The 25,234-nt window shown below is 35.6% G+C and overlaps 1 protein-coding gene across 1 annotated transcript; it reads right to left on the bottom strand.

Moving 5' to 3' along the window:
- Positions 1-3,509: 3,509 nt before the first annotated feature.
- LOC117992382 (PAS domain-containing protein cky-1-like) lies at positions 3,510-24,735 on the bottom strand. The gene is made up of 11 exons (XM_034980063.2): positions 24,365-24,735; positions 14,521-14,702; positions 13,663-13,736; positions 13,056-13,145; positions 12,217-12,405; positions 11,666-11,850; positions 10,864-10,970; positions 9,242-9,392; positions 8,506-8,805; positions 5,403-5,551; positions 3,510-4,585 (listed from the first exon to the last, which is right to left on the bottom strand). The coding sequence occupies exons 1-11, from the start codon at positions 24,373-24,375 to the stop codon at positions 4,395-4,397; spliced, it is 1,629 nt and encodes a 542-aa protein (XP_034835954.1). The 5' UTR covers positions 24,376-24,735; the 3' UTR covers positions 3,510-4,394.
- Positions 24,736-25,234: the final 499 nt, after the last annotated feature.

A 25,234-nucleotide genomic window follows, 5' to 3' on the forward strand; every position in this document is an offset into this window, starting at 1 on the left:
TCACCCGCGCCATCCCTCACCAGGTTAGTGCGGGTGGCGGCAAATTCCTTTCAATTCCATTCGTTCAATTTTTTTAATTCAAACAGAATAATCGAAGCATGTGTGTGATGTCAGATGTGTGTCTGAGGTGTGTTTTACTTAGTTGTTTTGTTTGAAATTAGTACAGTGAAATAATGTATGGACATTGTTATTTTATATTTCAATGCGCATCAAAGTATAAGCACTTGCTATGCATCCAACATTAGGTTCGTCCTGCGTCGTAGGCCTCCTGGGCGCAAACTAAAACGCAGATGCAAATCATATTTGTTCCAACCCGTCCACGTAGTAGATAGCCTAGATAAATAATATGAATAAATTAAGCACCTCGCAGTTTTCCCACGCACCCATCAGGGCAGAGTATAATTTATTAATTTGTTTTCTGTTAACGAGCATTGGTAATGCGAGCCTATGTGATGCTTCTCAAACATATGGATGGTGTCATGCAGTAGGCAGCACCTTTTGTGCGAAAATTACTGGTATTGAAAAATACAAAAATATTTTTGTTTAAATCAGGATTTAAAACATGTTTAAAATACATAAGGGGTTTGCTATGTATTTCACATTATAGTATTTTATGAATAAATAAAAATTACTATGATTGATTCTTGCGAACTAAATATTGTGGAAATCAGCAATATTATTTTTTAAATATATCTTATATATTTTTTGAAAATACGATTAAGCTACAACAATTTAAATAAATTAAAGGAAAAGGTGACTAACTGACTGATCTATCAACGCACAGCTCAAGCTATTGGACGGATGTGTAGTCCACGTGGATGAAGTCGCAGGTATGCGCCAGGTACGTTTGTGAACAAAACATCTAATACGAACCTGACACAGGTTTAAAATTGGGTATTTGCCTATATCACAAATAAAATATTTCTCAGTAATCATTAAATAGAGGGTTTCCGAATACACATAAAATCCACGTCTTTTGTTAGTTTTAAGTGTAAGTAATAACCATTTAAATTATCGATTTTACTAAAAAAGTATGTCATGATGATGTGACGTCACATGCCAGTATTTCATAGAATCTCACATACTAAGCGTGCGTTTTGACGTTTGATAAAAAGTTACTGATTTGATTAGTTGTCAAATACCGTATTCTAATATTATAAAACACTCAAAACACTAGATTACTTTCAAGTGATATATTATATTGTATAGTATCCTCCAATTTAGATGCACTAGTCATTAGAGATTCCATAAATGAACATGTTAACGCGATTTGATGACCATTTCAGAATATAGATATACTTACTACGGTACATAATTTGTGCACGCATGTTTCCGAAATGCATCTTATAAAATTAACTAAATAGGTATCTATTAAAAATAAATAAATAAAAGAGTGCATTTATGCACTCTTTTATTGTCATTTATTTCATTCAGAGTCATGTAAAAGCATTTGGGAACATACCGTTTATCCCAAGTAAATTACTAATAATTCAATAAAAGGGTCATATCTAGTGTGGTGTAGATATGGTGTGGTTAAATAATGTGATTGATAGCAAAAATAGTTTAAAATAGTTCTTTTTTTGAAGTATTAGTTTCGTACTAAATTCTGTATAGGTAATCCAGGGTAGCCAATGAATCACGTAGGTTTGTAGACATCAATTATTCATCTAGCTGCAGTCAGGTGGACAGGCTTGCAATAGTAATGTCTTAGCCAGTGTTAGCACTTAGATGCCAAGGTGCAAGTATAAAGCGTATTAAATAAAATTATGCAATATTTTTGGCATAATTTTCGTAAATTGGTGCAGATTAAGTTCGATTGCATCATATCGGGAGATTGGGTAAAATTAACATGGGAGTTGAAGCCTAAATTGTATTCTAAGTGCAAACAGCTTTATTTCTCATAAGTTGGGATTTTTATTTTACTTTCTCAATGATAATACAGCGTGTTTGATAAAATATAATGTAACACAACACGATACAATAAAACATGACGTAAGTACAATTTCGTTGTCTCTGCTTCTTCTCTTGAAGAAGTTCTCAGAAGTTTTTTGCGAGTTCATTCCACGATCAGCTGTTTGCAGGGTTGTTACATTAGAGTTTTAAACAAATTCTTCAAGTCCTCATATATATCACAGGTATCATGCTACGACGCTCATGTTTTTGTACATCTACACATCAATCCTAACCTCAACTTGCTAGGATGTTACCAAAATTATCTAACCGCTTGTAAGTATAATGAATTCTACATTTTAAAAACGCAGTTTTTTGTAAGTATAAGACTACAGAGGAATGTGCAGTGCTCAGACAAGCCGCCAAGCGCTTACGAGCACGAAGAAACCAATATTGTAAGTGTTTTTTCTGTTTGTGTGGAAATAAAATAAATAAATAATGTTTTTTTACAGATTTTTTAAAATTTCTGTAGGTACCTACATCAGTGATGTCATCACACCATGCTGTAGGTAAATGTTCAGATTAGCCAAATAAACGCTTTAGACTTATACCACTACAAAGCCGGTAAGGCTTTTATCAATTTGATGGTCGTAGCGCCACCATTATAAAATGATCTACACTTATTTACACTGCATACATATTTCGCAGCAAATTGTTAAATTTCAACAGAGACCCGGGGGTTTTCTTAGAATGGATGTTTGCTAAGCGCTTTACATGTATTAGGAAGTGCGATACTGCCGTTAATGTAAATTGAACGCATTTTAAGCGATTCGCGAAACTTATGCAAATTCATTAATTGGTTGAATGAATCAAACCTGGATTGCAAATTAAGTAAGTAATGTTTCTGGAAGTAAATCTGGTAAAATTATGATTCTAGGGACTATATTATCTATCTTGTACGATTTAAATGCAGGATTTTTCAGCTATAAAAACTGGTCTACCACGAAAGCTTATCAGCTACAGTGTCACCATCACCATCACCTCTCCTCAGTGGAATCCAATTTCTAAACTGGTAGTGTAAGTTCTGATGTAGCATAGCATGTAGGTACTGCATAAGTGCCACAAGTTGGTAAACATGAAAATATAAAGGAATTGGCCGACTTTCAACATTGAGTAAAACGGCTCCGTATATCTATTATACAATAAAACTACTAACATTTAAAGGTATAGGTACCTACTATCTATTATTATAACTTCGATCCAGTCGCTGTATTGCCCTTGTTGGCCTATGGATATATTTTAATTTAAATTAAAAGTAGTTTATCAGAATACAAAACTTTGGCTAGATTGATGTTGAACTTTTGTGCTCAGTGAAGACTGAAGCCAAGTAAAGGATCTTTATGATAACTACCATTCCTTTATTAGGTGAGAGCGTTCCACTTTGGATTGCATTTTAACTTTAAAAAACTTGTTCAAGCCCTTCAACATAAAGCAATTTTAGTTTTAAAAGTAGTATAAAAATATTATAAATCTAGCTAAGCATCGTTTGTAGTACCTAGTTCTAAAATATTTCTGCTTCATTTTCCATGGGTGAAATAAATTCAACTAAATAAGATTTTTAAAACCATTTATTTCTATTTTTACTACTTAACACATTACAGTAGGTACATTATCAGTTATTTACACAAAAAAATCTTATCTAAAATTAAATATTTACAAAAATATACTTCCTTCGAAGTTGAAGTAGACAACATAACTCTAAACAATTATTCCTTTGGAATGCAACGAAAAATATTTGGACGGAATCATTTGCAGTTTTCTTATAAACAATAGTATCATTTAATAATTTAGATGTAAGTACAATTATTAAATCTTACACTAAAATACTGATAAATCTTCAATATAAATTGAGCTTTAAAAATTTTAATTTATAATAGTGAACATATTTTAATGCAGCCAAAAACACATCTTTATAAAAATGGAAGACATATGAATTTAAGATGGATATTTAATTTAAACAATTTCATATATTTCTTTTGCATATTGCTCAATATTGCAAAACTTTCTTTTTTTAATGGCATAAATGGAAATAAATTCTTTGAAAATTGAATCCTCAATTTTGTGGCAATAAATTAATAATTTGCGATTAAATAAAATTATTTTCTCCGTATTGCATAAAGCCCTTTTAATCTATAGGGCCCGGGCACACTTGCATTAACCACACAACACACTAAAAGTCCCGCAAATTGCTATGGCGCTGGAACCATGTCTCATTACCATCGAAATGACGTCATTTTGACGTCAGCCGAAATAAAAATATACCATCATGACTTACCAACAATATTTTCCAATTTCTACTGGAAAATTTTATTTTCCAATCTGTACTGACATATCGATGGTACTGGCTCAACACTGGTGGTGTTGTATCGCGTTGGGCATTGCGACTTGCGAATGTGTTTCTACCATGATAACAATAAGTAGACAAACTATTGAATAAGTCATAGTTAAGTGACCATAGCTCTTTCAGCAGGCATAGGTATCATATTATAGGAGTTGAACCTCTGGGTGTAGTCGGTTATTTTGAGGGTATCCGACCAGGGCGGACTGGGGTTCCATCGGTCCATACCATCGGTGCCTTCTATGCTCAACGGACCGGGTGCTAGACGCATCCTCTTAGCGGGCGGGTATTCCATAGCTGTACAAAAAAGAGCTTATTATTTACAAGCTTTTAAGCAGTTTTTACATTCATAAGACAGATTTTGGGTTGAATTCGATTGAAGATTTGATTACATTTTTTTTAGAAAAGATCCTCAATCGTTATCGTAATTGACTCAACTAGTAATCGAAGCTAGAACCTCTCTTTTACATCTATTTAGTCATTAGTGTGGACATTGCATATGCAGTTGCCATATGAGAAAAGGAGTTGGTGTTACCATACTAATTTTATTAAGTAAGACGTGTAATCAATATTTTTTAAGATGGAGCTAGGAGCTGCTATGAATTTTTAAATGGGTATATTCTGTATAGTTATTTCATCATCATCTCAACCCATTGCCGGCCCACTAACGAGTACCGGTTTCCTCTCAGAATGAGCAGGGTTAGGCCATAGACCTATGCTATGCTGACCAAGTACGGATTGGCAGACTTATCACACCTTTGAGAACATTATGGAAAACTGGCAGGCATGCAGGTTTCCTCACGATATTTTCCTTTACCGTTAAACCAATTGATATTTTAAGTAATTGCTTGTACGCACATAGTTTCGAAAAGCTTATTCCATACTAATATTATAAATGCGAAAGCGTGTCTCTCTCCCTGTCTGTCTCTATGCTAGCTTTTCACGGCTCATTCGTTCAAGCGATTTTAACGAAATTTGGTACAGAGATAGCTTGCATCCCGGGGAAGGACATAGGCTACATTTTATGCCGGAAAATCCTGTTCCTGCGGGATTTTTAAAAACTTGAATCCACGCGGACGAAGTCACGGGCATCATCTAGTATTTTTATATTTACCTTCAATATTTGTACTGCCACAAGGTTCCTGTACATTATAATGCACATGTGGATGCTGCTCGTAGTACTCCCTCTTGCCGTGCATGGGGTACATGTACATGTTGCTGTTCACGACTATGTCCGGTGGCGCGTCATAGTGCAATGGTGATCTGAAACAATAATAAATGATAATATAGTAATCACAGACTGAACTAGTGTAAGGAAACTCTCGGTTTTGATCTTAAATTTATATCTGTCAAATATTAGGCTAGGGGTGACGTGAAATCAAAGAGACCTAAAATAGTCTACCTAGCGTCAAATGTGGGCAACATTTGACTCCTGCCAGTAGGTATAGGTGAAGCCTCCATGTTTTGTTACAAGCTTCCTAACTGCCGTTAGCTGTGGTAATGATAAATATTTATTATATGATCAATTGATCAGCTCTTAAAAATCAATGGTGAGTACAACATCCGAAATGTAGAATGTATAAACGTAGCAGTAGAAGCCAAGTTTCCTGTAAGATGTTTATAATGGTGATTCTATAACATTTTTTCTTCCCATCGAGTCACACTAGACTAACAGTGTGACTCGTTGGGAATTCTAGTGGATAAAAAGGTTGCAACAGTGTAACTCGGTGTGAGAAAAATTTCGATGAATTCCCAACGAGTCACACTGTGACACGTTTGGCTGTGACTCGTTGGGTACCCAGTTGTTAAGTGTAAAATTAAGGTAGTCACGGGTAAGTATGTGACAGGTAATAACGCTCTCTCACTATAGTAGGTATAATGTAGATTGTCGTAGAATGGTGAAGGAAGAGCACGGCTATGAAGTTCCTCAGCACACTCAAAAAATACTTCTACGGAATGTGTAAAAGCTCTTTAACAGTTTTGGCTCAATGTTATAAGTTCCGCAAATTGCTATTGCGCTGGAACTATGTCTCATTAACATCGAAATGACGTAATTTTGACGTCAGCCGAAATAAAAATATACCATCCATCGACATAGGAGGTAATAATCCTTATTACAGCTACGAAGTAGTATATAAAAATTCTTTGATACCATCAGCTCGAAACTTCACTCTAATGCTGACGTCACTAAAATGGCGACCATGCGCATTAGCAATTTGCGGAACTTATACTTGTATATTGTTATTAATGGAAAAACGAGCTTGAGCATTTAAAAATTAAAGAAGTTGAACAAATAAAACCCTTATTATAATATATTTAAGGTCATTGAACTGAACAAAATCTCTTTTAAGATTACACTTAGGTCCTTATAGGGTTAGAGACAAAGTTCACCTGAGTCTCATATTGTGCTACCAAATATAGAGCATGTACAACTCATAAACTTAGTATGTTTACGGTATTATTTACGTTTATGGTACAATTTGATAATAGTTTATTAAATTTTAGGGTCAAGTTCAAGACGTCCATCAGAACTAGCACTGAAATGAATCAACAGACTCGATTTACTATCTTTTTCTTTTCAACTTTTCATATTTGGTTAAGAATAGGGTTGCCACTTGCCATCAAGCAATTTTTTGGACTAATCTATTTTTTAGTTCTGCAAATAATATTTTTTGAAGGCTCACAGGAAACCCCTTGAATTTAAGCATATCCGAATAATTATCATTATGTTAACAACTATTAACTAGAATCTGTTAACCATTATAATATTCTAACTCAGTTATAAACTTGTGGGCCATCAATAATAAAATTTCTATTAAAATATCGAGTGTAATAATTCCTAAAAAAAAATGTAATAAAGCCTACGTGCAGTGGACTTCCTTAGCCTGGAATGATGATGGTTAAAATATTTGAGACGAGCTGATGCCCGAGACTTTATTTACGATTTACGTTTTACAAAATCCCGCTGGTACTATTTGATTTTGCGGGATAAAAAGTAGCTTATGTCTTAATTCGGGCGCAGGGTATAATCTATCTTCATTCCAAACTTCAACCAAATCCGGCCAGTAGTTTTTGCGTGAAAGAGTAACAAACATACATACATACACACACATACCTACACAAACTTTCTTGTTTATAATATTAGTGTGAACAGGCTAATAATTTGAATTTCAAACGTAGGTCTTGGAATCGCAAGCTTGAATAAAATTATTTACATTTATTGTCATTTTTCTATTTTGGAGTACTGATCCAATTAATTTATCACTTTTCGTATCCTGCTTTTTAAATTTTGATATTGGCAACCCTTGTAGAGTCCAAGAGTGGTAAATATTTTTGAGAACCATTCGATTTCAAACTTTATTTACTTGTTATAGTGCTCATAGGGTTTTGTACAGAAATGTTTTTTGATTGCGACTTCACAATAAATATGGTAATGAAAGGTGTCAAATTACGCGGATGGACAGACGGACGGACAGGGTGATGATTTTCTTATTTATATTCCCGTGTGACATGACGTGTACAAATTGTATAGAGTGTGCTTGTCTGTTTGTTTGTTTTTTTTAGTAATGTAAGGAGATGTTGAATGTTGTGTGAACATTATGGTGGTAAGAAGAAATTGTCTATCGGTAAATGTTCTTTTATAATTTTGTTACTTACTCGTTGACTTTTAAAGTTATCCAAATAATATGCTCAGTGGAAGGTGGATGAATTGAGTGATTGTAAAAGGGGTGGATAATGCGTTGATGGATTACAGAAGCGAGTGGAAGAAGATGACATTGTGCCGACTGACTCTACATAGCATGAAGAAGATAACTAAACTATGGCAAAATTACTTGAAGCTACTTTTTTTTCAACAAAGTAATCAATAAGTCGTTTTGAAAAAGAGGATTGTCAACTGTGCTATTTTTAAATGGGTTTTCAGGTAGTAACTTTACTCTGTCAAAGAATCACATAATTCAGATGATTTTTTAGTCATTTCCTCTATTTAGTACTATTTAAGTTCTGTCAAAATTGTTAATTATCAATTAGAAATCAACTACCTAAGTAATACAAGAATTAGAAATGGATTAAAAGATTTATTATTCAAATAAACTTTTGAATCTTCAAAAGAACCTACCACTGTCTCGGAAAACATTTTCTACTGAGATGAGCTAGCACTATCGAGTAGGTACGGTACATGCGAGTTTTTAAAGAACTTTAGTAGATGTAAAACTTACCTTTCTTCACTTATCGTAGACTGCGGTGAATGCGTTGAATAATCAACTGGTCCTCTGTCAGTGTACACCCTCTCACATCCATACTCATCAGTTTTATGTACATACGGCGTCATATGGTAACCAGTATAATCTACTTCTGAATTCTCTAGGTATTGGTACTCTTGGTAGGGGTCAGGATAAGATGGTTCTCGCCTGAAGAACTTTTGACATCTAGGGTCTAGCATGCCGCAAGGTTGGTTTTGGTACCCGTAGTATTGGTAGAGCCAGGAATTCGCGAGCATTATTGATGCTTCTTCCTCACTGTTGAGAAAATACGTAATATCGTAAGTACCTATGCTCGATAAAAATAGGGTTTTGTATGAAATACATAGTCATCTCACCCTAAGCACGGGTCTCTTCTCAGGGTGAGAAGAGTGTGAAAAAATTCTTAGCGCAATCTGTTAACTTTCAATTTTTATTGAAAGTGTTAAGTATGTTTTAGTTTTTAATTCTGTCAGCAATCAGCAGTTCCCACTGACTGCCAATTTTTTTGGCAATTGGCCAGCGTGGTGGGCTATGGCCTAGACCTTTTTCCTGAGAGAAGACCCGAGCTCAATAATGCGCCAGCGATGGGTTGAGGTGATGAGACTGTAAAAATACCCTCAATCTGCGGCAAAAACATAAAATGTTTGTCTTTTGTCCACTGCATTGAGATAGTGGAGTGTTACAAGGTTTTATATTGTCAGTATGTATTTACCTTAAGACTTGGTTAGTAGCTACAATAAACTGGCGAGGTGTGTCCGCGGCGTCTTTCACTTGTAACACCATGTGTACCCATAGGAACTGCCCGCTTCTCTGCTGGAGTTTTACTAGAAGTATACAGCACTTGTCTTGGTCTGATTGCGTTACTGTAACAAAAGAGAATTTGTAGGTACAATCCTTGATGTGAATGTTTCTCAGGTCGTCATATGTGACGAAGCCTTGTCATCATCTATACTCCGCGACAGGTAGAAATGGCAATCGGGGAGGAAACGCCCTGCACATCCGGACAGCCCCCTCACTAACTCGGTGTGGGCGAGCATGGGTGACGTGCGGGTGTGCGGGGTGTCCCCCTGCCTCATATCCCAATTGTCATCTCGACCTGTCGCGTACTCCTAGTTTGTTAACCCCCGACTCAAAAGAGGGGTGATATCTACTAAGTTTTACGCGTGTTTCTGTGTGTCTGTTTATCTGTGTATATGTGTGATTGTGTATCTGTGGCATCGTAGCTTCTAAACAGATGAGCCGATTTTGATTAAGTTTTTTGTTATAAATTGAGTATCTATATTTTGATATCCAGATTAAAATTCACTTCTTTGTTAAACAACACACAAACTACAACATCTACAAACACTTTTACCATTGTAAATTATTATTAATTACTATTCAATAAGCTACCCAGATATTATAATATTCTGTATAGGTAGTTATATACCTCAATACTATAAGCCAAGTGTCAATTTAATATACAAATCATGTTTGCATATATTGCGTAACAAGAATTATATTTGCATTGCCACGTTGGATTTCTTATTAATTGTGTTGTGGTTGTAATCGAAGAATGTATGCGTATGTAATGTTTACTAAACGACATGATTAATATGTTAATCATATGCCCATCTTAATCAGTGATTGGTTTGTGCTCTCACAAGAGTTGCTATGGAATAATCTCAATATATAAAACGAAAAGGTGACTAACTGACTGACTGACTGATCTATCAACACACAGCTCAAACTACTGGACGGATCGGGTTGAAATTTGGCATACAGCTAGCTATTATGACGTTGACGTCCGCTAAGAAAGGATTTTTGAAAATTCAACCCCTAAGGGGGTGAAATAGGTGTTTGAAATTTGTGTAGTCCACGCGGACGAAGTCGCGAGCATAAGCTAGTAATATTATAAACAAAACATGTAATGGATAGGTGACTAATTGTGGCATTTGTGGCATCGTAAATTCAAAATTAAATTCTTACTTTAGATGATTCGATCGAACCCAAACTGAGATGACGAGGACAATTCCCTGGAAAAAATAAGATTTCGAACAAACTAAACAACTTTTTAATTTTTTAGTCTCCCTTGTCATATAAAAGCTACGATGCCATATAAAAGGTCAAAACCAGACCTAAAATAATTACAAGATTTAACAACCCTATGTTTTCGTTACAGATTAAATTTAGATTTTACAGAAAAAAAAATTGAGATCTAAACAGATACCTTACCTTTAAATGCTATCGGAGCTTTCATTTATTAACTTGTAAACAAAACTTTTTTTATGCACTATATCTATTTATGTTGTTTTTCTTACTATTTAGTGAGATAAGTCTATTTTTTAAACTTACTTAATCTATGTTTGCTCTGTGCTTCCCGTAGACTGTCCCAATGTAATATTTGGTACCAGGATATATCTGTCAATTCACTTCTCTTCCAACCTAAGTACCATTCGCCACTGAAAGAAAATTTCAATTAGTATTGAAATATTTTTTTTAGTGTTTTACCTACATTTCAAGCACTGAGTTAACATACATATCACCAATTTCGTCACTGGCAGTAAGCGAGACCGTGGCCGAGTGGTCAAGGCATCGGGCGCGAACCCAGAAGATGCAGGTTCGATTCCTGCCGGTTACGCAATTTTTGATATGTATTTAAAATTATTTAGTATTGAAATGCTTGGAATGTTGGTCGGAGTTTTCAATATTGAATCCATGTTTTGCTCTCTCGTGTTAGTTTCAAGTGTTGCCTTTCGGAAAGAAATAGGTACGTCTTTATCTTGATTTCATAGTAATAAAGGCAATAAAGGAGGAAAATTTTCCTAATTAAAGTTTCAATTAGGTAAGTAGGTACATGGTTTCAGTACACACTCGTTTTATTATTTTCACATCGGTGTGGAATTCTTTATAAAATATAGTGAATCTTGCTATTAGCATACACAAATAAATTGACAAGCAGTTATGTGCGCAATTTTTTTTATCAACATGATCGCAAGTACCTACCTACCTACATTATGTAATAATAATAATAATAATATTTCTTTTTCAAACATCTAAGTAATAGAGTACTTATTTTATATACTTATTTTATAATAATAATAATATTTCTTTTTCAAACATCTAAGTAATAGAGTACTTTTTTGACGTCACTTACTTAGCATCTATGTGTAAAATTTTCATGTCCATCGAGTGTATTGTCGTAAACACATTGGTGGCGCCATTTACTACGCACTCCCTGGTTTCAGGCATCGCGAGGGGAGTGCATGAAGCGAGGAACACTGGCTCGTTTCTACTGCAGAGGGGTAGGTATGATACATAATGGCCTCGAATTAAAACTACCTGAAAAGAAATCATTAAATGAGCAGGTTTAATGATGATATTTCATAAAAGCTTGCGGCTTTAATGCAGCTTATGTTTTTCAGAAAAGCCTACGGCTTTGTTAGATTATCGTCGTCTTAACTGATGGACTAAAAGCGCGTGAAGGTCAGACGTTATTTTATAAAAGCTGAAAGTTTTTCCGCGCATTGTCCCCAACATAGGGAGGAACGATCAGCAACTATGAAGTTTGGATCATGGTGGCTTTGGCAGATAACAAGTAATAAAGACGCATAAAATCTTTTTATTTTTTAAAGTATATCTTTGGGCGAAGGCTACATTTTTCTAACAACTTTATCATTTTTAAATAAATGTACTTAATACACTTACTTTTTGGTCACCAAATCTCATCTGGCGTCTAGCGTTTCTGGATACATTCATTCTGCAGAAGAAATGCCTATTCTTTGGTACGTTTTCAGTCTCTCCATTACTGCCTCTATTTAGCTCTAATTGAACCATTTGGTGGTCTTGTCTATCTATTATGTCGTATACACTATCGCCATGTATTAGGAGATCTTCCTAAAGACAAAAAATACATTGTAGACGTTGATTACTTACTATTCATTTATTTATTCTGTGACGAAAGCTAAACAGTTTTAAATCACTCAACATACAGCTATAATTTAATTAGCGCATTGGGGAAAACATCTTGTTGAAAATAAACATCAACAGTTATAATATTTTACATGTTTGAAAAATTAATAGATTTAAATATCGCACGGAAGGCCCATTCGTGAAAGGATTTTTGACCAAAGTGCATCCATCAATGAAATTAATTATAGGCATTAGGACTGAGATCACAGATCAAGAAACGAGCACTATTTTGGACATAGAACTCGGAGGAATTTTTATAAATCTTTTTGTTTATTTGTTTTCTCAGTAAGAATTATTGCAATACCTAACATCACCAAGATTGTCATTACGAACGGAATTAGTTGAGTGTCTCTTAATTACGCCGGAGTGTTGAAATAAGTTTTTTTTGGTATTCATATTATTAATAGATGGATGGGCCAAGAATGGGCCCTTTCAACTCTCTACCTTTTGCGGTTCACGAAGTCCACTGACAGACATACAGAAGAACGGATGGACGGACAGACACTGAAGGCTTAGTAACAGGGTTCCGTTGGCCACTGATACCTACGATGCAGAGAGAAAAGAATCATACAAACCATCGAATGCCCCAAGTATTCCGCCGCGTTTTCCGATATATACAACAATTTGCCATTCTGTGTCATCATCATCATGAAACCATTCATTGCCTGAAAAAGACATTGTAAAGTCACAACTGATTTTTATTACTTCACGTTTCACGATCGTAAAATGCTTGTAAACTTGAAAAGTATAATATTTACGATAATCTCTGTGGCGTAAGGGTTTGTATCATTGAGCGTCACAAGTGATTCCCGGCGTCAGATCGCCACAACTTTGTCCATGTGGATTAAGGTACCTATGTAAAACCCCGTGGAATAAAAAATAGGTATTTTATGTCGTTTTCAGGATGCAAGCTGTCTTTGTACCAAGCAGATCATGCCCGGATTGAGGTATTTGAAAAATCCCGTAGAAATTCTTTGACATTCCGGGACCAAAAGTAGCCTTTGCCCTCCCCTAGAATCCAATCTATCTCTGTACCCAATTTCGTCAAAATCGGTTGGGCCGTGAAAAGCTAGCAGAAAGACACACTTTCGCATTTGAAATATTATTAAGCCGGGCTGGGTCAGCTAGTATCTACATTATAAAATTCTAAAAGAAATTGTATGAATATATTAGTATAGTTACCTTAGAAAATCCGATATTAGGTGTCGGTGGCTGTTGTTCCTTGTACTGATAACTGAAGTCGTGACTCTTAAACACTAAAACAGAAAGAAAGACGGAGTTATGGGTGAAGTAATAGCAAAGCAAGATAAGATAGCGAACTAAATGCATTTTAAACGTCTTAATACGCCGTTTCGTGACTGAAGGTGAAACAAAAACTTTGGGGACGTTTTCAAAACATGGCCGAGATTTAGGATAACGGTATACGTGATGAGCTTAGGTAAAGAAGCTGGGGCATGGGAAACTGCCGGGGTGGATTTTACACGGATGCGGATGAAAGCATTGTTTGTGTCACTTACATGAAACGAACCATGTAACCTACTACATATTTGTACGTAGGTACTGCTTTGATTATATTCTGTAAAGTGAAGACATGAAGTTTATACTTACCTACCAACAAAGATCTACCTACAGATTTGATCTACAAATTTGATTTGAATGATCTAGGTTGATTGACGCAAGCAATGCGGGCAAGCGTGCTCCATCTTAGACTGCAGCATCACTTGCCAGCAGATCTAATTGCAGCCAAGCCGGCTCAAAAACCTCAAAATTTTAAAAATTTTGTTTATGGTATTAAAGTCTTTAGAAGGTCGTACCTTGCTGAAAATAGTTAAACAGCACGAGGCTGTCAAACAGCAAGAGACGGCAGCAACGGAGAAATTAGTATGATGTCAGCAGAGGTTAGTGCACCCGATACTACCAACTCATGCTGTTGTGTGCAGCTCACGCGCTTTTGGTTGCTATTATGCGCTTTTAACAGCTTCTGGGCAATTTTTTTCGCTAATTTTGCTTCTGGTGTTAAAAATCTTTGGAAGGTCGTACCTTGCTGAAAATAGTTCATCTTCCGCACGTAGACACATACGAGGGCCATCAACTGCAGCTGTGAGAGCCTTTGTCTCGTCGAGGGCGGGAGCGGCAGCAGGTCCCGAAGGTTTGATATCTCAGCGTTGATGAGGTCGCGACGCATTTTGCTCGCGCCCTTTGTTGATTTTGTTGGCTCGAATCTGAATGAAATGAATTTAAAGTTAACTGCTGAGTTCCAAACTGGCTTTTCACAGTACAAATTGCTTTCCATACCGGTGGTAAGGTCTTGTCATGTCAAGAGTAGATATATAAGAATCATCCAGCTGCGCGATTGCGGGAGAATGACAGCTACAATGTCACGATCGCAATCATCTCTCATTGGTTAACGCTCGCTCACTATTGGCTACAATGCATTGTTGCAACAAGAATCGCACAAATTCAGCCAATCAGAACAATTGAGATTGTAATAATGATTGATGCAGGTTTTAGACAATCGCCCTGCTGAATGATTATCGTGCAGGAAATACAGGAAGTGTAATATGAATCTGTACCTATACAAGAACAAACTGACTGACCGTGTTGGTTGGACCGTCGATGTAGATACAGCTCAAATCACTTGTTTAACAAATTTGAGACTTTGCATGCAGTTTTTTCTAAAGTAGACCTCTATTAAAAATTGCATTCATAAATTTGGAATTTTGTATTACTTAAAGAAATATTTTAATAAATTTCTACAAGTGCCTTTGGAAATTTGATAGTATTTGATTGCAAAATGCTAAATATTTTGATAATCCTAAAAATGGTAACACCATAGTTATTTAATATTCAATGCTTGCGTACTTATAGAAATATTATTATAAAATATCCAATCCAAGTATTGCTGATATTATCTACGTTTAAAGAAATGAATGAAAAGTGATTCCCCACTGATTTAGTATTCCTGTGAAGGATATAGGAAAAGAAATTGCTTGCATTTCAAATGAACTTGTATATTTGCATCACAATAAACATCTTAGAGGCGTAAGGCAATAAATCGAGGCATCCTTTTAGCTTTTTCAGTTTACGACAGCGATACGTTTACGATTACTTCTTTCCGATATTTTGATTCGCTCGTTCTTGATATATCATGACATTTCTTTCGCTGTAACTGAAAACAGAGAACTTCATAGAGAGCTATTTGAATAAGTAGCTAAGGTTCGAAATGTTTTTTTTCTGTGTTAGTTATTGATGATTGTAACCAGCCCTTATGATTTAATGTTCCAGAGTTTTTTACCTGCCACGCTTAACTTGAGTACCATTAAGACAATAGTGGATAAAATAAAATAAAAATAATTTTTATTCAATTAAACTTTAATAAAATAGAAATAATAAAATAGGAATCTTGTAAGCAAGTGCGTTCTAATCTAGACCATTGCACTCATTCCATTCATTTCCATTGCATCATACCCACATTGACATGATTGTTATCAAAAATGTGCGTTTCACGAAGATTAAATTATACCTTTAGAAGACCTATGTCTTCTCTATGGTATATACTAAGTACTAATATGTACTGAAAAATTGCAGTCATTCAGCCTGTAACTTATTTTCAATGTTGTTAAGGTTGTATTGCCCGTACTGTTCAGACATAAATGCAGTTCAGTGCTGTTGCAGATATAAATTTTGGAAAATATATTTCCCACATCGTTTTATTTGTAGTGTTATGGATGCAAGCCATTAAGAAAACTTACATTAGAGTAGTCAATAAAGATCGAATCGGTAGTCGTCAGGTACCCACAAAATCGTATAGTTTAAAAGCACCTTATCCGTCGGCGGCGCTATTACAACAATTCTAATGGTTTGCGCGTTATGTTAATATGCCTGTATCATGCCGACATACACCTGTCCGGAACACTGTATCCGCGCATTGTCTATGATCCTAGAATCCCTTCTTCTTTTTACGTTTCCTACTTTGTAGAGAAATTTATCCGGCACTAATACTGAACATACATAAAAAAACAAAGATTCCAACGAATTGAGAACCTCCTTTTTTAAAGTCGGTTAAAAAAAAGGTTATTTAGAGATAAGCATTTCCAATGTAACTTAATTTATTACTAATATGTGACTACAATCGGTACACGAAAATAAAAATAAATAAATAAATAAAGGTTATACTCTTCCAAAACAATCCATCATCGCTACAGCTTCAAACATATCATTAAATCCGTTGTTTCCAAATCTTTAAAACAAACAATCAGGCAATTCAATCAAATTAATAAAGCGGCGGGGGCACCAATCATCGGTCACTTCCCACAATCGTCACGAATAAAAAATAAACTTAATGGTTACAAAAAGGACTCCCAGGTGAGATGAAAGGCGCCGGCAGACGCGTTGGTGCATGTTAACATGACGGCCGCTACTTTCTTGTGTTGAAAAAACACCGATAGTCGGAAGTCTGCATAATTTATCAAACATGTTAGTTTTCTTTTTCACCGAAGTGGACGACCGAGGACATAGCGACAGGTTGAGATGGCAATCGGAGTATGAGGCGGGGGGACGCCCTGCACACCCTCACGTTACCCGCGCTATCCTGCACTGGGTTAGCCGGGGGCTATTGGTGCAGGTGTGCGGAGCGTCCCTACACCGATTGCCATCTCGACGTGTCGCGTACTATGGTAATTCCTATTCTCTTCAGAAGCCTCAATACTATAACGATGCAAGGGCTTGACACTTGAAACGGTAGTGGCTGTAAGAAACCAGGAATTGATTTGGGGGAGGCGGGTTATAAATGCGAAAGAGTGTGCCTGTCTATTCTTGTGTTGGTAAAACACCGATAGTCGGAAGTCTTCATAATTTATCAAAAATGTTAGTTTTCTTTTTAACCGAAGCGGACCGACGCGGACGCAGTAATTCTTATTCTCTTCTAAGAAGTCTCAATCGTATAACGGTGCAAGGGTTTGCCATTTGAAATGGTGGTGGTCTAGGACGCAGCCAGGAATTGTTTTCGGTAGGGGGAAGGCGTACAGAGAACAACGAAAGTTATATTAAGTACTAAAACCAGGCTCTAAATAAACGCTGAAATAGATAAAGTAAAATTGTTTTTTTTAAATTGATATATTTTAAATAGTACCTACACTGCATACTTACATTTATATTTAAGACTTTCTTTTCTCATTTAATATTGTAATTCATGCTTGATACGATAGCAAAAAAAATTCAGAGACCCGACTTTTTAGGGTTCCGTACCTCAAAAGGAAAACTAAACCTCTACAGAATCACTTCGTTGTCTGTTTGTCTGCCAAAAAAAACCTAGAGATTACTTCCTGTTGACCTAGAATTATGAAATTTGGTCGATAACTAGGTCTTATAGCACAAGTAACGGGAAAAATCCGAAAACAATGAATTTGTGGTTACATTACGAAAAAAAATCAGACGGACAGACGGACAGATGGACAGACAGACAGACAGACGGACAACAAAGTGATCTTATAAGGGTTCCTTTTTCCCTTTTGAGGTACGGAACCCTAAAAAAGAGTTCAAATTCTCTATACATTTGTAGTTTATATCAAAAGCTCACGATGGTTTGGAATAAAAAAGCTCACATTCCTAACATAGTTAAGAGCATGAAATACTTACTTTTCACGGTACAACTTTCCTCGTCCGTGTAAATTCCTCTTTAACTTATTTTGAATAGATTCTTACTAAACGATGTGAGTAAGTACCTAACTACTAAACATTTTTGAAAGATGCTGTTTTAACCACTCATATTTGTAATTTACAAGTTTTTTCCTGATATGACGTAATGTAATAATTTTTTTCTACGAAAACAGCCGTATTTATACAAATTCACTCCAGTAAGTCGATTTTATAAAACCTGCATCAATCATTACTACAATTTCAATTGTTGTAATTGGCTGAATTTGTGCGATTCTTGTTGCAACGATGCATTGTAGCCAATAATGAGCGGGCGTCAATAAAATCAGAGGTGATTGCGATCGTGACATTGTAACTGTCATTCTACCACAATCGAGCAGCAGATACCCTCTCCGCGATAGATCGTATGACATCGAATGAGTGAAATATCGATTTTATCAAACTACCTCCATTAGACAAATAAATAATTATGTCATTTACCAACAAATTCAAATCAATTTTTAGAAATAACCTAACAGTACTATATTTAATAAAATTCAACAATTTTATCAATTTAGGATAAAACTTTTATATCACCTACTTACCTAATTAACTGTATTTTTTACAACCTTTGCAACAACCTGCCTATTTAATGTTTATAAAAGGAAACTTCTATTATTCTAACTCTATTACAAAGCATATAGATTTTAATTCAAAGACCTTAAATGATCCATCACATTCCAAGCATAGTTGGGAGCATGAAATAGTAACATTTCACGGTGCGTCCGTCCGTGGACAGCGCCGTGTAAATTGTACTAAAGGCATGACACATAAAGTGCGACGGCTGCGACTAGCGATCTTTATGTTGTAGACTAGAATCACTAGATGGATCATTCTGACGGGCTGCAAAGTTTTTGTTGCAAAACTTGGGTTAACTTTATTGCAAACCCGTCTACGACGCGACATTGACTCCAAGTGGCCTACTTACGCAGCGTTCTTTGACTTCTAGCTTCAGTCAGATGTTTCGTAAACTTTTACAAAATTATAGGTAGGATTTTTTTATTTTTTTGTCCGCGTTTTTTTTCTGTGGTATCATACTATCATATTATCAGTACTATCACCTGTCTTCGTTTTTGCCAGCGTTCTGGTTACCTGTATAATAGTAATAACAGTAAAAAGTATACTATTTTGTGATTTTACCGTGGTAATCAACTTAAGAAATATAAGTGAAAAAAGAGTCTCAGAAATATTACCTTTATACATTTCAATTTATAAGAATTTCTAGGACAGAATTATTAGTCGCTCGTCACTGCAGGTTGAGCGTTGTGTGTCTGTGCCTTAATACTTTGCTTTGGTACATCTGAGTTTATGGAGGCACGTGTTGAAAATCTTATGTGAGGAATCTTATGTTGGATAAGTTTTGAACTTGTTAATAGATATCTATACCTATCGAAGTTGTATGTTAAATTGTTAATGTAGGTTCCCATAATACATAATTAATAGCTTATGCCCGCGACTTTGTCCGCGTGGACTACACAAATTTCAAACTCCTATTTCACCCCTTAGGGGTCGAATTTTCAAAACTTCTTTCTTAACGAATGCCAACGTCATAATAGCTATCTGAATGCCAAATTTCAGCCCGATCTATCCCGTGGTTTGAGCTGTGCGTTGATAGATCAGTCAGTCAGTCACCTTTTCATTTTATATATTAAAAGATTAACTAGTAAAGTTGGTTACCGTTAGGCATAATAAGTTTTTTTTAGAACAACTGTATCATATTATCTGCATCTCACTAATTCGTTCTATCAAGTAAAATTAAAAAAAAACCTGTAGAACAGTCAGTCAGCAGTCAGTCAGTGGGCTTTACATCGCGCGCAACTATAACGTCACTTTTTCTCGATAAAATATAGCACATGTCTATTTCCGAATACCTTTGTCGATACTACAGTCGATCTAGCGACGGACATTATTGCTAAAAATCATTTTCATTTGGTGATTAGTTTTTTCACTTTTTTCACAGTGTTAAAAAAGGTAGGTGTTCATTTGTTTTTTTTCAATAAAAAGCTTTCTATTTGCAAGCCAGTTCAAGCCAATTTAAATAAAATATTTTATAAGTTACCTCCTTGGTTGGCATGTTTCGGAGTAAAAGATCGTTCAATTTTTGAATTACACGGCAGATATGAGTTTATTTGCTATGCAATTTACTTGGCCGCTAAACCACGATAGTTATGGATTTTCATACAACTATTGCTCGCATCTATTTGGCCAGTACAGCAATTTCGATTTATCTCGTACACATATGAGTGAATTCTCTAATCCGTGATCTCGTAGAAGGTTGTCAAAATAATGCTCAAAGGTGGGTGGGACAAGTTGGCCGGCATATCCAATAAAAGCCACTTTTCAAATGAGCTTATATATCACACGCTTAGATTTTATTATGGGCAGAACGCTGTAAGCCACCGGAGAAAAGAGATATCTCTCCTCTGCAGGTAACATAAAAACGTGCAGTTTTTACTAGTATTTATTGTAATTATAAGTACCTAGTTCAGCTATAAAGCGCGTATATTACTGTACTTAAATTACTCCAGTATGTATGTATGCTATTCTCAAAATATGTCTTCACTAACGTCATGAATTATTTTTGTATATAACATTAAGTACATACCTGAGAAGAACAATGCTGCAACTTACATTGCATGCAACAAGCTCGGGTTTTCCGCGGTTTTCCCCGGTGGTTTCATGAGATAAACTATTGCGTTACAGTAATTGTAGGTTATAAGCAAAAAACTATCATACAATATAACTCTATTGGTTATTAGGCCAGAGCTCATACAAAAATGCCCATGGTCCTTTCCAAGCATGTTTTAGAAAATGATTGATGATTTTCAAACTTTGGGAGATTTAGTTTCGTGATTTTTCACAGGTTATTTTAAGGAAGGTAGCAAATGAAAAAGCTGTTCATGTGATTTTTCACATGTTATCTCATATCTGTAAAATGAACCATCTCTAGTCGATATTATGGACATCCACGTACATCGACCCTCGAATAGAGCCGGTGCTTGTAAGCATTTCTCAGCAGCCAATTGACGTGATTACTTGATTACATACGATAATTCTGTCAAAAGCGGGCAGATTTGACATAATGACGATCGAAATATTTTATCCGTTCGATCGGTCGGTATCGACGACGTCAATCGACGTTGTTACAATAGTGAAGTCAAGATGGATAATCAGATGTTTTATTTCGGATATTTTTAGGGTTCCGTACCTCAAAAGGAAAAACGGAACCCTTATAGGATCACTTTGTTGTCTGTCTGTCTGTCCGTCTGTCTGTCAAGAAACCTACAGGGCACATCCCGTTGACCTAGAATCATGAAATTTGGCAGGAAGGTGGGTCTTATAGCTGACATTTGGGGAAAAATCTGAAAACCGTGAATTTAGGGTTAGATCACACAAAAAAAATTAAATTGTGGTCATGAACTAATAATTAGTATTTTCAACTTTCGAAGTGAGTGACTATATCAAGTGGGGTATCATTTGAAAGGTCTTCACCTGTACATTCTAAAACAGATTTTTATTTATTTTTATGCATCATATTTTTTGAATTATCGTGCAAAATGTCGATGAAATACGACTGTAGTACGGAACCCTCATTGCGCGAGCCTGACTCGCATTTGGCCGGTTTTTTTTGTTGATCTTAGAAACATAGAGGCCAGCTTTTTGATTCAATGTTCCATGGAGTTTTAAAGATTCACTGCCTTTTATATTGGGTTATCACGTTATCTGGTGACGCGTTTAATGGGGATTTTGTTTGCTTGCTATGAATATCGTCCATTTAGAATTTAAATAAGAATTAAAAAGTGACTAGTTAAATGGTTTAATACTAAGTGTTATAGAAGCTGCGACGTCCACCTCCTAATCGGAGCAAAGAGTCTCCTAAAAAGTTAGAGGTGTGTACTCGATCCCGGGCACACACCTCTAACTTTTCGGAGCTCATCGTGAGGAAACCTGAGAATTCTCCACAATGTTCTCAAAGGTGTGTCAAGTCTGCCAATCTGCACTTGGTCAGCGTGGTCGACTACGGCCAAAACCCTTCTCACTCTGAGAGGAGAGTGGTTCTTTGTAGTGAGCCGGCGATGGGTTGCTTATGATAAATACTAAGTGTTACTTTTGGTTTTGGATTTGTAGGTAGGTATGGGAGCCTTATGGTACCTTACTTTTTCTCTGAAGTCTACATACATGTACATTGTAGGTACTGTACATCATATTATGTTTTTCTTTCAATGTGTCCGTTAACTGAACGTTCAACCCCAGTTTTCATACTCTACTAAGGTAAAATGTGTTCCAATTAGTTTTAAATTATTAACTAGGTAATTAACGCCAATCACCTTATTTCAAAAGCTTTTTATATGCCTTATTAGATTATTTTAAAAGCTAAGTTGCAAGAAGTAGGTAATTACCTACTAAGTACCTTGCCGACTCTACTCAAAAAGTCTGCTTTCCGAACAAGGTTTTATGAAAGTCTTGATTTGGCATACTTAGTTGATGTTTTTCATATTTTAATTTAAAACTTTTCTATCCATTTTTTATTTTATCAAAACAGAATCGCCTTTGAAAGAAATAACAAGCAATAAGTGTCTAAGAAACTGTGATAGCCTAGTGGTTAGGACGTCCGCCTACTAATCGGAGGTCGAGGGTTCGATCCTGGGCTCCTCCCCTCCTAACTTTTCGGAGTTATGTGCGTTTTAAGTAATTAAATATCACTTGCTTTAACGATGAAGGAAAACATCGTGATGAAATCTGCATGCCTGAGAGTTCTCCATAATGTTCTCAAAGGTGTGTAAAGCCTGTCAATACGCACTTGGCGAGCGTAGTAGACTATGCCCAAAACCCTTCTCACTTTGAGTGGAGACCCGTGCTCTGTAGGTATCTAAATACACCACAACATAAGAGTAATTTGTGTAGGTATTATATTTATTTTATACAAGGTTACTCCACCTGAATTTACTTAGCAATCTATGGCGCGGTAATTTTAAATATTCAAAGGGAATTAGAGCTTATTACTTCCAAATAAGGCGAAAATTGCATGAACACAATTTATGTCGTAGGATGTCTTTTACACTTAGCACTTTAGTAACAATAGAGCCGATTTTCAGCGGTTAGACCAGTTTCTTCATTAAAGGAATGACGTTTTTTGTTTTGAATAAAAACTTTGGTTACGTGATTTCTTATGTTAGGTACCTACTTAAAATTTTTAAATTTTTGAAGAATCTATTTTTTACATGAAATACATTTTCAGTTTTCCCTAATGCACAACAAATTATCTGGTGGTATTTTTTTCATAAATTAAGAGCTTATTAGCTTACCCAACCGGGCTTCGTTTGGGTACAATTTAAAGTGCATAGTCAGCGGTCAACTATTAATAAATTTATTTCTTTTATTGACATGGAATCATACATCGATTGCAGGTTGCTTGAGCGAGAAAATAGTTGACAGCTGTCAGCTAGTAGCTTCTTCATAAGAGGTCGAACGAAAATCCTATCCCGTCGGTCCCAGTTATCATCCCTATATCTGCTTCGAAAGTACTTAAAATTGTAATCGTTAACTATAGAGTAAATGATTACAATTTTACTTTCGAAGCACATTGGGGTAATTTCTACATAGGTGGAAATTACCCCAATGTGAGCTATTACTATATTTAATAGCTGTACTTTTTGCAAAATTCAGATTGCATATATAAATATTATAATAAGTACTTAGTTTCCAGTAAACTTCTGATAGTCCTACAAATAGGATTGGACTAAAGAATGTAAGTAGCTTACATTGTATCAATTTGTAATGATAATAGATTTTTTTCCCAAATTATTACAACTTAAATATAATTACAGTTAAAAGTGCCTGCCTGGAAAAGCTTTCTTGCAAAATTACCCCTTATTTACTTACCTTAGCTTTAAATGCTTCTTAATTCATGTTAAATATTCATTCATTTGCATTCGTTATTTTTTTAAATAAAGTGTTTTCTTTTCATTTTAAGAGTATCTGTTTAGTTATAAAATAAATTAATGGTTATCTAAAAGGTATCCCCGATAGGTTCAAATACATTATACAAAATAAAAAATTTCATTCAAAACCCCAAAACCAAATGCAAATGTTCATGGGCGGCGGTAATCACTTAACATCAGGTGACCCGCCTGCTAGTTTTCTCGCGATTTTTATTTAGAAAAAAAAACCAAAATAGCATGACTCTTACCTCAAAAACATTTTGATAACGGCAATCAACTGAACTTGAAGTCACAACACAAACTCAATTAAATTCCATTTCAAGTTAGAATTAAAAAACAAACACGACCACACAGTTTGAACGGAGGAGTCTCAGTGATTATAATGACAACAACCCTAATAAAAAATCACTAATTTATCGTCAAAATATAACCATAAAAGGAGCCATAAACGGCACGTGTCTGACATTATTCAACACCTATACCGCACAGAACGACCGAAGCACGATACGAAAAAAATCTATTTTAATTCAAAGCTAATGATAACGCGTCGATATATGCGTGAGCTTTTTATTAGAATGAGATTAGACCGATCCTTAAGCTCGGATACCGCCGTGCGCGAGCGCATCGGAACAGCGACTATAAAAAGCCTCCAACAGAGCCTCTCTTTCCCGCTCGAGTTACTTATTTTCTTTTTTTTCTCGAAACGCACCTTAACGAGTCCCGCCGTGCTGGGGGACATCCAATTTCAAAACTGTCTTAAACACTTTTGACTTGTCATCCGAAAAAAGGTGGCTTTCGTTTTGAAGAAAAAAAAGAAAATTTTAAGGCTTCATTTTTAAGGTGCATTAACAGCGTGCAACAAGGACGGATATACCGTGCGTTTTCTCGTTGTTTTGGCGCGAGTGGAATAGAATGAGTCCGTGCTACAGGTATTGCTTCAAATTAATGAGTTTGAAAGGGACGTAAATAACGTTGTAATTACGGAGCGGGTTGGGTAAAAGAGATGATAGTATAATGAGTGTAATGACAGTTATTGATAATCAAGTGCGTCTTGCTGTGCGACGATTTGCGAAGAGGCATGTGTCTGTATCATGATACGGAATCTTGAACTAATAAGA

Source organism: Maniola hyperantus, chromosome 21 (assembly GCF_902806685.2).
Source record: "Maniola hyperantus chromosome 21, iAphHyp1.2, whole genome shotgun sequence".
Classification (NCBI taxonomy): Eukaryota; Metazoa; Arthropoda; class Insecta; order Lepidoptera; family Nymphalidae; genus Maniola; species Maniola hyperantus.

Bases quoted from the DNA above. Each gene is read 5' to 3' on its own strand.
- LOC117992382 (XM_034980063.2), bottom strand. The intron at 12,406-13,055 runs GTTTGTATGATT...TTTTGTCTTTAG, and splicing joins AATACTTGGGGCATTCGATG to GAAGATCTCCTAATACATGG. The intron at 4,586-5,402 runs GTAAATATAAAA...TTTTTTGTACAG, and splicing joins TGGCAGTACAAATATTGAAG to CTATGGAATACCCGCCCGCT.